The sequence below is a fragment of the Tachypleus tridentatus genome, chromosome 12 (genome assembly GCF_004210375.1).
Source record: "Tachypleus tridentatus isolate NWPU-2018 chromosome 12, ASM421037v1, whole genome shotgun sequence".
Classification (NCBI taxonomy): domain Eukaryota; kingdom Metazoa; phylum Arthropoda; class Merostomata; order Xiphosura; family Limulidae; genus Tachypleus; species Tachypleus tridentatus.
This window is the reverse complement of record NC_134836.1, coordinates 13,009,769-13,024,350: the sequence shown is the minus strand read 5'-3', so window position 1 is coordinate 13,024,350 and position 14,582 is coordinate 13,009,769. Positions and strand designations below refer to the sequence as shown.

The following is a 14,582-nucleotide window of genomic DNA, read 5'->3' as shown; positions in this document are numbered from 1 at the left end:
AGGTAGCGTTGCTAATCTGTCATAAGTAATTATTCCCCACTCGCAAGACATACCGTTAGAGAACGTCACATCACACTAAAAAACATAAAATTGCATATAAAAATAAATGATTCAAGACAAACTAATTATAAAATTTCATTTAGTAGCATCACAAAAACTATTTTATGGACTATTTCATTGCTAATATTTCCACACATAGGTTTTAAAACTGTTACGGTGACATTATTTATATTTTTCACTTAAAAATATATATAAATGAGAGTTCTTTGATTTTCTTATTAAAAATTCTCATCATAGACTAAATACCGTATTTTTTATATTTGCTTTGTTTTCACTTATTTAATAATCCGTTTAGTTAGGGATCTCAGTTGCATGTAATGATGTATATAGTATGTAACTAAGTAAAATAATTACTTTGAGTAATACCCTTATGTTTCATTTATAATTATTTATTCTGTTTCTAATAATGTGCTAGAACAAATACATACCGCAGGTATTATTGCATTCGCCTATAATTCAATATGCTATAAAATAAGACGTTGTCGTGTAGAGTTTATCTTGAACTTTTGTTAGCAAATGTTTCAGTATGTGATCTAATTTACCTACATATATTAAAGATAATATATTAGTCTGTGATGAGAAGTGCGTTTCTTAAAAGAAATCTACAAAACACTGACTTGTAACATGATTTTATACATTTGTTTATCTATCTACAAAGTGTAAATGAAAGGTATTTCATGACACAATAATAATTTCAAGTTCAACAAGAAGAAATACGAGATCTGTTAAAAAAATACGCGGACTGACGTCATAAAACAAAATGTACTTTATTTAGAAGTTACAGGTCTGGGACCCCTTCAAAGTACTCTCCTCCCCAACGCACACACTTATCCCAATGGTGTTTCCACTTGTTGAAACAGTCCTGGTACGCTTCTTTTGTAATGTCCTCCAGCTCCTTCGTCGCATTTGCCTTAATCTCGGGAATCGTCTCAAATCTTCTTTCTTTCAAGGGTCTTTTGAGTTTGAGGAACAAGAAAAAATCGCAAGGAGCAAGGTCAGGTGAGTAGCGGGGTGGGGAAGAACAGTGATCGAGTGTTTGGCCAAAAACTCACGAGTTCTGAGGGCTGAATTTCGCAGCAACGCGGTGCATCTTCAATATTTCGGTCAAAATCTCGTAACAAGATTCAACTGATATCCCACACTCTTCAGCAAGCTCCCCTGACAGTCAGACGTCGATTTGCCCGCACCAGGGTGTTGATTTTGTCGACGTGTGGGTCGTCAGTTGACGTGGAAGGACGTCTAGGACGCTCATCATCTTCAATGGACTGTCGACTATCCTTAAAACGTTCATGCCACTTGAAACATGCCGTACGCTTCATAGCAACATCACCGTAAGCCGTGTTAAGCATAGCAAAAGTTTCACTCAGGATTTTCCAAGTTTAACACAAAATTTCACAGCAAGCCATTGCTCCTTCAGGTCATTCATTCTGAAATCCGCCAAACAAAAAAATCGCACTTCACTTAAAACCGCGTAGCTAATACACAAATGAAGATATCTGCAATCGGGAAATGGCGTCGTAATCAGCTGATCTGTGCAAACCTAGCGACACCAAGCGGATTCCCCTGAAACCAACTGGAGCCGCGCAATTCAAACAGTCCGCGTATTTTTTGAGCAGCCCTCATATCTGTTTTGAGGTCAAAGAATAGTCGCTTGATTTATAGCTAAAGGTTTTTATGATTATGACTGTCAATTAAATTGTGGTATTGTAGTGATTTATTATGTGTGATTAATAACGTCCTAAAACAAGTACATATCGCAGGTGCTGGACTGTAAGTCAGTATTTGGTAAGTTAAGATTTTTCCAAAATTAGTGTAATAATGAATATGACGGCGGTTGATAAACCACAAGACATCTTAGTTACAATATTTGGACTTTATGAAATAACTTTCAGACATTTATAGAACTAGATGGCAGTGACATAGCGACCCGAAAAAAAAAAAAGGACGTAATACAAAATCGTCCTGACATTACGTTCGATATCATGAGCAGGTTAGAAAAACGAAAAACCGACAACTCGGCACCCACTATGAACTGAAACAAAATAAATAATAAAAAATTCGTGGCAGGTATTTCGATTTAACACTTTGCATCTCAACAAGAGATGCAAAGCAATCGAGGGCGCTCAGAAGAGACTTTCTCTTTGCCCTACACGCGAAGTTAGATTTAGCTGGGCTGGTGATTAATAGTTATACCTACAAAATTTAAAGTTAACGTGATTATGCAGTCTACCGCTAACAAAGGTCCGTTAGTGTTTCGCGAGGTTAAATATTGACTCCATAAAAAAAAACAAAAAAAAAACGAGGGTAGGGATCTGTAAATCCTAATACCCGGTAATTTAGCTGTGCGAGGAAAACGGGAGTACCCCGAGAAAAACCCACTTTCATTAACCAGATGCAACCGTCAAAAATTAAATAAAAGTAAAATTCGTGGCAGGTATTTCGATTTAACACTTTGCATCTCAAGAAGAGGTGCAAAGCAATCGAGGGCGCTCTGAAGAGACCATTACACGAATTATTTTGTGGCGTTTGAAACTAATATTTTTCACCTGAATTGATTTAGAGTTGTCAAATAAAAGGGGCTGAACACTTATGCAATGTAGAATATTCTTATTTTCTTTGAAAATTTATTTGTATCATATCAGTGTTGTTATCTTTCTTTTGTTGTTCTTTTTCAGTTCTCTCAGTTTAGAATAGAGTACGCAAGTTATAAGTATAAAGTTCCATTTGAAAGTTTCGTGATTGTAAGCTCAAACGGCAAACAAAATGTAAAGAATTTTCGGCAGGGCAGGGCGAATACTTTTGCAAGGCACTGTGTAAGAGTTGTGTATGGAAATCACAGTATTAAATTTTATAAACTCACTCCTGAGGGTAAACCCAGCAGGAATTGGATTTTTTTTTCTAGGAACTCATCTGGGATAGTTAAATTCTTTATGAACAATACCTAAATTCATATTGAATATTTTCAGTGACAATCACAGATAAGTGGAATCTGGCATGGCCTGGTGGTTAAGGCATTCGACTTGTAATCTGAGCGTCGCGAGTTCTAATCTCTTTAACCAAACATACTTATCCTTTCCAACTGTGGGAGGCATTATAATGTTATAGTAAATCCCATTATGAGTATATAGTTTCTTTGAAATAATGCATTAAACACTATCCTGCAATTCTTCCCATGACTCAAAACCTCATTCTATAATTTAAGTGGAACTCAAATTATTCAATCCTAATTGCAGTAATACACAACCATAACATAAGGATCAGCTTGTCTGACTTAAATGAATTTGGGATTTTAAAAATTCACTCAACATAAAATTCTATTTTGCACAATTTTTATTCCTGTTTAGTACAAAACCACTTTACCCAAAAAACCATAAACAAACAACTTTAAAGATAATACTGATAAACTATTCTGACTAGTCTTTTCTAGGTATGTTTACATAATAATATCTCTTACACTACACCAAACACAATAAATGCCCTCCATAAACAAACTAACAATTAAATTGGTGAACAAGATGCGACTTGCTGTATTTCCTTGTGGTACTATTGAACCAGAATGTTGTCACCATGATGTAAAATGAAATGTGGATGTTTATGAGCATAATTAATTCTTATCAGCAGAACACTAAACTCCTAGGATCATCATTCTTAGTTAACCATTTCATACCAGTTTATTATTTTACAAGAAAAATATGAATAATCAAAGTGTGTTGAGATAACTATGCAGCCATACACATTTAAAGCACATATGATTATCCAAACTTAACATCAAACCTGCAAGTTAATGAGATCAAACCTGAAGGATTGAGTTAACTACAGAGAAGTGTCATGGTTTTCAATATTCAAGTTAGAACCTAAAAATATGCATACCAGTAAATGTCTTGATCCATTAATCACAAACAAAATCACAACTTACTGTGAAAATAATGCATCTCTCAATAGTGTTAAGCCATAAAGATGCAGCTTAAGAGGTTGGCCAGACCATGTTCCTCTTTCATAAAATGGCAGAAGTGTTCGTGTTGGCTTATTGTTACTGGTCAAATAAAAATTACTTTTGATTATAAGATCTTAATAGTTGGTATAAAACCCTTGCGTGATCTACATTTTCTCATGTGCCATGCCGTTGATGCTACACTGCTACAACTCATGGTGCTATGCTACAAATGTTATCCCATCCTTCACACACTGGACTAGATCCTGCAACTGACTTGTTTGTTTGTGATTCCAATCAGAAACAACCACTACCAAAACAAAACAAGCAAAAACACCAAGGATAAAATTGATTTATAGAGCTAAGGAGCCAGCTAAGTTTGGATGGAGATATGGAATTTACTCTCTCATAACCTGGAAATTAGTGAGAACCTGAATAAGCTTGTGGGCAATTCAGGTTTCAGATATTCATAACAAGTTAAAGTCTCTACTCAAAGGTTAATAAAAAAAAAAATGAATACCAGAATACTTGGTTTGTGAATCAATTCATCAGGATTTCTTTCTTACTCACAGACAGAGTGTTAATCAAAGTTTGCAATATAACTAGCTATATATGGTAAGTTTAGGATAACTGGCTGTAAAAAAAAAAGAAAAGATTATTGGCCAGAGAGACAGCAGTATATACAGTATAAGATGCCAAGCAGACAGATTGGATGGTAAAGGACTTAATTCTTATGATAAGTTTCTACAAAACATGGATGGTTTCTGACATTTTCAACCACTTCCTGTTGATTTAATTTGTAATGAACTATACAGTGTGAATACATACTGCAACACCATGCAGAATGGTACAGATATGCCAATCAAAGTTTCTAGACATCTGAACAACAATTTCAAGAAGGATTCATCATAGTTGCTCTACTTTGGAACTAGATAAGAGCATGAGAGAGATGGCTACAAAACTGGAAGACAATGACTTTTGGGTATTAACTGGTAACAATCAAAGTATCACAAAAACTGTCTCAGAGCCTTCAAGAATCGCTACAGAAGTATGGAGAGAACAGATCATCCAGTAATGATAAGAGAAATGTGATCTTGTGTGTTTGCTAAGCTGGTTTCTTATATCAAAAATGAGAGTGAAGAAGGATCCTTTAGTTTCAAACTCTCTGAGATCCATACATTGTATGAACAAGGACTTTCCACTCTTGGTCTTTCAAAGATAATCAACATATCAAGGCTCAGGAATTGTCTTCTTGCACACCTTGCCATATATATTTCTCTACAAGTGGGTTTTCTTGACACCACTGATACTCTCCTTATGTTCAGTGAGGGGTTACATAAACTAAGTTAGCAGTGGTATCCCACAATTTTAATGAACCCTAGACCATGTAGTGACAGAAAAGAAGATGTTTAGTAAGGAATACTTTAAATTCACTGGATCTTTTCTTACAGAGTGCAAGGGCTGTTTAATACTAACAAGCCCAAAATCATTAATACCTATGCTTCTCTGCAACAGCAACATCAAAGGTTAGAGTGCTTCTTCTTCCCAAACCTACATTACAGTCTTCCAAGTGATACTCTTCATTTCTAATCAAAATACTCCAACAGCCAGTACTTTAAAGCATGTAAAGAACCATGAACCATCACTTCCTCTTTATGTTAGCCTGAATATGTACATTCTCACATGACTGTATAAACTTGATCATAAGTGCCAGTTATGAAATCATTTTGGAATCAGAAAATTGGCTGACAACAGCTTTGTGCCAATACTTTATAGATGAAAATTTTGTCTGTCCTGCTATGATGCAAGAAGGTATCATTGCTCTTGACAATACTGAACATAACTTTCATGGAGCCAGTATTAGTCTCTTTTAGCTTCCCACTGCCATCAATCCTGAGAAAAGTAGGTGACCTATCACTGCTACTGCTGATAACACCAAAACATAACTCCTTCCAGATAGCTACTACATTGGTCCTGATGTATCTTACAATATTAAAATTGTAACTGTGCTAGAAGTGGACATCTCTGATATCAATTTAAAAACATTTTTAACAGGCTAGGAAAAAAGAAATGATATAGGATCAACAGAGTATTCAGTTACTTTCATAGATAATACCACAGGAGGGTCAAAATACCCCACTTAATCAACCACAGGTAACAAACATAATTGAGTGCTCTGATGCCTCTCTTTTCTTGAGAATGCTCCAATGATCAGACAAGGAATGATCATACTAAAGAATGCAACAGAAAAATTAAACCCAAAACAGACACCTGTGATGGCAGTTGATCAACTGCTTTTTGCCTGTTGTAAGTATGTGCAATGAACATGGTCAGAAATATATGGTGAATCTTTGTTCATTATATTTTGAGGCCTTCATGTCAGAATAGTTTTGTGGAAGACTGACTAGAGGAAAGCAGCTGGGCTACAGCTTTTAGTGAGGCAGGCATTACCACCACAGACTCTTTCTTTCATGCATTCCATTTGATCAGGACAAAACATGCCTATTAGGTGACTGTGTTGTCATTTACCAAGCTACAATGAGATGTTTGCAAATTCTAAAAGACCAACATGATGATCAACCTGAGAAAGAAGCTTTTGCTGGGTAGAAGAAAGGAGTGTGCAGTATGAATCCCAAATTTGAGTACTGGGACCTTATTCTCTGCTTAAAAATGCTGGTTCTCACCTTTGTCCATTTTCAAAATCAGAAAAACTCTGTACTATGCATGGAAGTGATGGAGAAGCTGACATCATAGTTATTTGTTCTGGACAACCAAAATTATGCATGTTGAAACCCTGTGCACGTTTGGTGGCATCAGAGACAAGCTTCAGCTTTCTTGGGTCTTCCCTAAGATACAAAATATTTTTTTTGTTCTGCCAGTGGACTAAGCACATGAACAGAAATTCACAAAAATAAAGGATTCTGGTAAGAAACAGGGCTAACAGAGAACTCAGCAGCATTGAAAAGACAGATGATGTTACGTCCAGAGCAAGCAAGACTACTGGCACAGTTTGAAAGACAGTATTCTATGGATGACTGCAGGTTTTAAAAGCAATGAACAAGGGCTTCAGCTCAGAAATCCATCAACACACAAGTAAAGAAACTTTGTACTGCAACTAAATTGATGAGTAATGCATTTGCTAAGGAATCATGTGAACTTATGGCCCTCAATATATATGACTGTATAGACAATGATGTGGTGAGCACATTTCATAGCAATGAATCAGTAGTACCTTGCAAAGTTTGTGAAGTATGTTATTATGGAGAACATTGTACCAATCCATGAGCTAATCAAGAGGAATAAATTCAATATCTACCAACATTACAAAACAAAAGCCAAATCCATGCTGAAGCAGCAGATGGCAGACATCAAGAGTGACTATAGTCTCTTCACCTAGCTGTTCATCTTAAGTCAAGTTCATGATGGGGACTAAGATGAGTTTTTCATGCATGCATAACACTGTTGGCCACCATTTCTGAGTCACCATGGAAATATTTGCTTACCAAACTTCAAATCACAATTATTAGATCTCTTAAATACCTTCCCTCCAAAAGTCCCAATGCATATTGATGTCAAGGTATATGAGGGTTCCACTGTAATACATGCATTTCCCATGGTTGATCCTTCAACATTTTGTGAGTACAGTGCTAGGAACTTCATACCTGAAACCAATCATCAATTTCAAACCCATAAACAAACAGATGTGGTACGAGATGCATAAAAGGAAGACAGAAGGTGGCTGTAGATGAGAAGAAAGGTAAGGAGATAAGGAAAAATCCTTCTCTTGAGACAAAGATGCCCATAAACTTTGCTGCATTTCAACAGGACTTGAGTAACAAATTGGAGCCATTTGTACTGCTGATGAGAGATTTAACTGCCTATGATTACCTGCAGGAAATCTTTATAGCCTCTGGACAATCAGTTGTATTAAAATGCAATGGTAAGCCATTGCTATCATCAAATCATGAGGAGGCTGAGACTAGAATGTGTCATGTTTCCAGTGCTGTGCAAAAGGGTGTGAAGACTATTTCAGTAAGCACAGTGGACACAGATGTTGTTGTAATCCCGGTGAGTATATTCTTTAAACTGACAAAGCAACATTCTGCTATACAGCTTTGAGCAGCCTTTGGAAAAAGAAAGAACCTCAGGTACTACCATATCAACTTCATCTGCCTTGAGTTTGGCAAAAAAAAAAAAAAGTCCAATGCATTCCCTTTCTTCCATGCTTTTACTGGGTCTGATACAACAATAATGTTGAACAGCAGGGCAAAAAAGTCATCTTGGGAAACATGGAAAGCACTTCCCTCAGCTACTGAAGTTTTCAAATTTCCTGTGCAGCATCCCTTCAAACCACTGACTGCAATTTCACCTAGCTTTAACATCACAGAGCAATTCATTTGCATTCTTTGTAACAGCTCAACTAAAAACATATGGAAATGTCAATGATCCATAGGGACTCTCCATGCAAGGCACAACTGATGAAAAATCTTTCACCAGCATAGCCCTTAATGAATATGCAAATCAGAGTTTGCACCAAGTTAACTTTTGTTGACAAGCTTACAATATTTCCAGTTCAAATGTAATTGGCAAGTAGGAACCTCTCTGGATGATTCTAACTGAAACCACAAAAGTTGCATACAACTCATTAAGTGTGGTTGTAGAGCTGCACCACTGTGCTCTGAAGGTTGTGTGCAGGAGTACAGAAGTCCAGTGTATAGTATTCTGCCAGTGGACTACACACCATGTATTAATACTAGTAAAATGACAAAACAATCAGTTTGAATATTCTTGACTTTTGCGAGATATATCTTGATATTAGCTACATTATCCAATATTTTTATTTAAATTTTGATAGAATTTTAATTTTAAAATGTCACTTGAACTGATTCTATACCATGTGTACCTTTTTTACTGTTACTATACTTATACTAACTTGTAAAATAAATGTAGTATATAATGTTCAGATTTGTTTATGTAATTTCATTTCTTAGAAATTCATGTTTGTTTATAATTAAGCACAAAGCTGCACAACTGGATCTTTGAGCTCTGCTCACTATGGGCATTGAAACCTGGTGTCTAGTGTTGTAAGTATGCAAATGTACACTGTGCCACTTGGAGGATAGAAATTCATGAAAGATTAATTTATAATGTTCACTTTGCAACTTTTTAATACTACATTTTTAACTTTAGTTTTGGATCTATAAATCAAATGTTTCCATATTATTCAAGCTTAACTGCCTGTCAGTTTCCTAATCTCTATCAGCCTCTAAATAGATTAAAGCCAGTATCTGCCGTTTTTAAAAATGTTCAAAGTCCATTAAAATCTATTAGTTTTCTAATACACACTTTTACACCTATTGTTAAGGAAGCTTTAACTTAGCAAAGACTATTCAATAACTTTCCATACTGCATCAAGCTCTAATATAAATCAATGAAGTGTTCAATTCGGCAACCATCTTGGATTTATACAAATGAGAATTTTTGCAAGCATGGTGAGCAATTTTTTGTTTATAATATTGTGGAAAAAATGCTGATGAAGTATTTGTTTTACTCACTCTTCTGAATAAATAAATTATGCATGGCAAAAAATGAGCTATTCATATGTGCACTGACAGTCATCTTGGCTAACCTTTTTCTAACTTATAGTTTCTGTAAAGCCCAAACAACAAGTGTGCCAACTTTGTTTCTCTACCCCAGTACAAACTGTGTATTAAGGAGAAAATAAATAAAATCTGTAATTCTTAAAATTTATTAAATTGATAATAAATTTACATTGCTAAATAAAAATTACTTAATAACTGTAAAAATTCAATGACATACCTAAGACTCTTCAATGGCACAACTGTGTGCCACAGTGCACAGGTCAGGAAGCACTAAACCAACAGACTGTGAAATTCATGTTTTATATCAACAAAAACTAAAAGTTAGGAAAACACATATAATGACTGTTTTAAATTTAGACAATTTTAACAGTTAAATGGGACTGTGCAATGAATTTATTATACCTAAACAATCTTGAGATTGATAAACAGTACACTATGCTCTACCTATTTCAAATCTAAACAAAACTAAGGTCAACTAACATCACAATGTGCAGTATATATCTTAAACCAAGCTTAATTCTTAAAGCTAACAAACACTACTCTGTGCACTGAACATCTTAAATCAAGTATAATTCTTGAGGTTAATAATACACTGTGCACTGTATACCTTAAATCAAGACAAACTGTTCAAATTAACTAAACATATGCTAAACATTGTATATGTTAACTCGAGACTAATTTTTGAGGTTAACTACAGTACACTATATATTTTATATGATGGTTCTAGGCCAATGTTTGTGATTAACAATACAATGTGCACTGTATACCTTAAATCAAAGCTAACTTTTCACTAACTCTTCTAGTTAACTGAAAATATAATTACTGTATATACTAACTCCAGACTGACTTTTAAGTTCAACTAGAAATGCAGTGCACTGTACATTTTAAATCAAAACTAATTATTCATGTTAATTAACAATACGCTATGTACTGAAAATCTTAACTCTAGGTTAACTTTGCAGGTTAACTATTAATATGCTCTGCACTGTATATGTTAAGTCTAGGCTAATTTTCAACATAGTTCCCACATTTAGCAAATAATGAAATTACTGACTTCTCCCTGGTCAAAATAGGTTATTCCCTAACCATTTAATTATGCTTGTAATATATTACTGAACTATTACCTCAAATAATAACAATACTATGTGAAGTTGCAAAACATTCTTCATACATTGTTTAATAAAACAAGGCTGTATGTTAAGACTCATGGTTTACTTAAGTGCCATCTTGTAATATTTCAATATGATTTGTCATGTGGTTATCAAATTATTGATACTTTATTAGAACATACACAACAAAGGAAGTTTATCCATTTATTTATGATGCCATGTACCAAACATACCTTTTAATTTAAATCACAAAAATACATTTTGGCTTTTAATACATGAAAGGGCCATGTTCACTATCGTGAAATAGAGTATACTTTAACAAGTATGCTCTTCACACGATATATTTATTGAGTCAATGTATCCTGATGTGCATATATGCACAAAAAATATAGAAATATTTCAGTTACCAACCATATACTGCACTAAACCCATGTTTCTTATACCTATAAAACAATTAGTGGTTCAGGAAATTATCCACAAAGTCAGAAAACTATTATTTTTACATATACATTGACAATTTCTTTATGATGTTCATGTACATTAAAAGTATTGTAATCTTTGTTCCCAAAAATATTTTCAGATTCATGCAAGTTCTGATCATTCAGGAAATCACACAATTACTTATACTAATAAATAACTAAGTTGTAAATTTTAATTATACATACAGAATATTTTGTATAAGGAATCAAATGTGAAGAGAATAATAATCTTATGTAATTACAATGTAAAATCATACTTTTTAAAGGGTTTTAAATGGCACAGACAAGAATGTTATCATAAGCAAAGTTCTTCATCACTCCACTACAGTATTACAAGACTTAAGTATCAAGATTTTCATTTTGTTGTTACAAAATAATGTTTATTACTTTAAATAAAACTGTTGCTGAGTAAAAATATTTTATTTTCATTCTGGTATGGCCCTTGGATATAGATTCTGACAAATACTAACATACTGCCTACATTCAACCACACTAGTATTGTAGTACAATATCTAAATCTCAAGAGCATACTGTGCTGAAAGCCTAGTTTCAAAACAATATCAAAATTATTAATCTAATTCTGTCAACCTGTACAAGTTCACCACAACTTTCAGTTTTATTTTCTTCCGTTCCTAGCATCTTGTTTGTTGCTTTCACAAACAGTAAATTCTTATATTACTCAAACATCCAATGTATTAAATTCCAAATTACTATGTAAACGTGACATTTTCAGTCATTCGGTGGCACATGTTCCACTATTTCTACAAATACTTCATTGATAACAAACTGTAACATTTTCTAATAAATCCTTACGGGTGTCATATTATTAATTATTGTCAACGAAATATTCTATATTTTAATACTTTTTAATTTCAATTTGCCCTAAACTTATTGTCATTCTCAATTTATAAATATTATACATTACCACCCACATTTGCCTTTATACAGGTTTTCTTTAACTGTCACTGTCAATATTCTACCTGTCTTTTGAAGATATTACCTTCTCAGTGTCTCCTGACATCGAGTGCTACTAACAATGCTTAGTGAATTTACATTTTGATTTTCATGATTAAAAAATAACTAATAGATTATTATTTTATATAATTATTTTTGGAAGTTAATGTAATAAATGTAAATACAGATATAAATTAAAATATTAACTCAACAAAACTGTGTGGATCTGTTTGATATTTGAACTGCCAAATTTTACTGAAATGATCAAGTTACTATTATTTTGACTTATTACACCCAAATTACTGCACATTCCTTCTTTGACCATTGTCATTGGGGCAGATTTATTAATGTACTAAAATTTACGACCAAAACTAGTTTTTTTACTGGAAGCAGCCTAACTCTTAGTAGTAATTTGTTAAATGACTTAAAGCCTTAAAATGATTCTCTTTAACTTAGTTTTAGAAAATGAGATGAAGCCTTTTCCAGAGCCTTAACACTCTGATTAGACAAAAACCTAGCTGTTTCTGTAATCTATTATGGCTACCACAGTATTCCTTGATAATTAGCAGAAGGCAAAAAAAACTGATGTACATAAAATAATGTTTATGCATCAAAGACACACACTGACCTACAACAGGTACCAGAATTAATCTAACATGATTTTTTGGTGCTAATGATATTTTTGGTCTTATCCTAAAAGCATTGCTAAATCACATAAAATTCACCAACTTTTCCCTGTTCTTGTGTGCAAATGAACTTCTGATATTTCTCAGATTAAAAATGCAAAGCATAAAACTGACCAACTTTTCCCAATTTCTCTGATTTGTGGGAGCCATGTATTAATGTTAAACAATACATTGTGTAGTATACCTCTTAAATCAAGGTTATTTCTACAGGTTTAGTAACAAAATGCTATGTATTTTATATCTTAACTCTAAGCTAGCTTTAGACAGTAAATAATAATATGATAGGTACTTATATATCTGTACATGTTAACTATAGACTGATTCTTGAAGTTAACTAACACTACATTGTGCATTACATACATTAACTCTAGTTTAATTTTTGATGTTAATTAACAACACACTGTACACTGTATGTTTCAAGCCTCAAATTAATCAATAATAGACTATGTACTGTATACAGCAAACAAAGACAAAGTCTTTGTGATACTTACCAATACAGTACACTGTTTATTGAAACAATAGGAAGCTATAAAAAATAGAAACGTTGTAAAGACATAACTCACTGATAAAATTTTTTTCGCTTTCAACTTAAGCTAAATTATATACCAACTATGAATATGCTGATATCAGATGGTATTTCAAATAATCTGGGAAAAGTTGATGATGAATGAAAACTGTAATAACTAATAACCAGATAGAGTTAGTCATGGGACTACCAGATTTGCCATGCTTATCTACACAACTACCTGTTTTGCTGATGTCAAAATATTAACTATTGTTAACAAATCATAGCTAAGAAAACTTATATCCCAGTTTTATATTTTCTTATTTAAATCTTTTATATCAGGATTGTTAAAGAATGTTGTACACTATGATCTATTAATTTTGCACAAATTTAACTTCCTAATTTACAGCAATATCAAAAAGTTGCATTTTCTTAATAAAAAAACCACAAAAAACTGACTTTAACATCCATTTTAAACTATAAAGCTTTTTGAAACACTTTCAGTGCACAGTAAAACAATAAAAGAACGTATTCAATGCATGTGCTCTGTATACAAAATTCATATTCAATCAGATATAAATATTTTTGCAGGACACTGAAGCCAAACACTATAACCCATTAAAAGGAGAGAACTGGAAATTGCATTTCAGAGGTTAAATGTTATTATAAACTATTACTAGTGGAAATCTTAAAAACAATGATTAAATCAACCTCCACAAATTCAATAGCATAAAATAACTTAGAGACACCACACCCATGTGACTTGCATTAAATTAGCATTAATGACTTACAACATGTAATACCAAAGTATATATACAGTGACATTCAACAGACAAAAAAACAGGATTGTGCAATACCTTGTCAAGACCACTTCAAATGTGTTGCATTATAAACTTGTCTAAAAAACAATAAAGCCTTCATTTTAGGAAAATCTTTATAACTGCACTACATGACAATCTTCTGGAGGGATAAGAAACAATACCTAAATGCAGTGATTTTTACAATTATGTGATTATTTTATCTTCTTCTCTTTTGCTAACTGTAGCTTCTTGATGTGCTTGCATCATCTCCTGCTGTTTGACACGAGTGTAGCCAGCAGAACCAAGTAGAACAATAACATTACTCATCCACCAAAGAGCAGGTTTTACTTCATGAAACCATGTTACTGCAAGCAATGTCTGGGCACATGACTTTGCTGTGCCACTGATGTTGTGGGTAAGAGGAGATGTTACCTGAAACAGAGTATTAAATCTTA

At 33.5% G+C, this 14,582-nt stretch overlaps 1 protein-coding gene across 6 annotated transcripts in view; it reads right to left on the bottom strand.

The window, feature by feature from the left end:
* Positions 1–3,372: 3,372 nt before the first annotated feature.
* The window catches only part of nac (GDP-fucose transporter nac), a 28,586-nt gene continuing 17,376 nt past the window's right edge, over positions 3,373–14,582 (bottom strand). For all 6 annotated transcript variants that reach the window (XM_076472491.1, XM_076472493.1, XM_076472492.1 and 3 more), the window contains one exon: positions 3,373–14,559. In XM_076472491.1, coding sequence (XP_076328606.1) covers positions 14,332–14,559 — 228 coding nt within the window. In that variant the 3' untranslated portion in view covers positions 3,373–14,331. The remainder of the gene's footprint in view (positions 14,560–14,582) is intronic.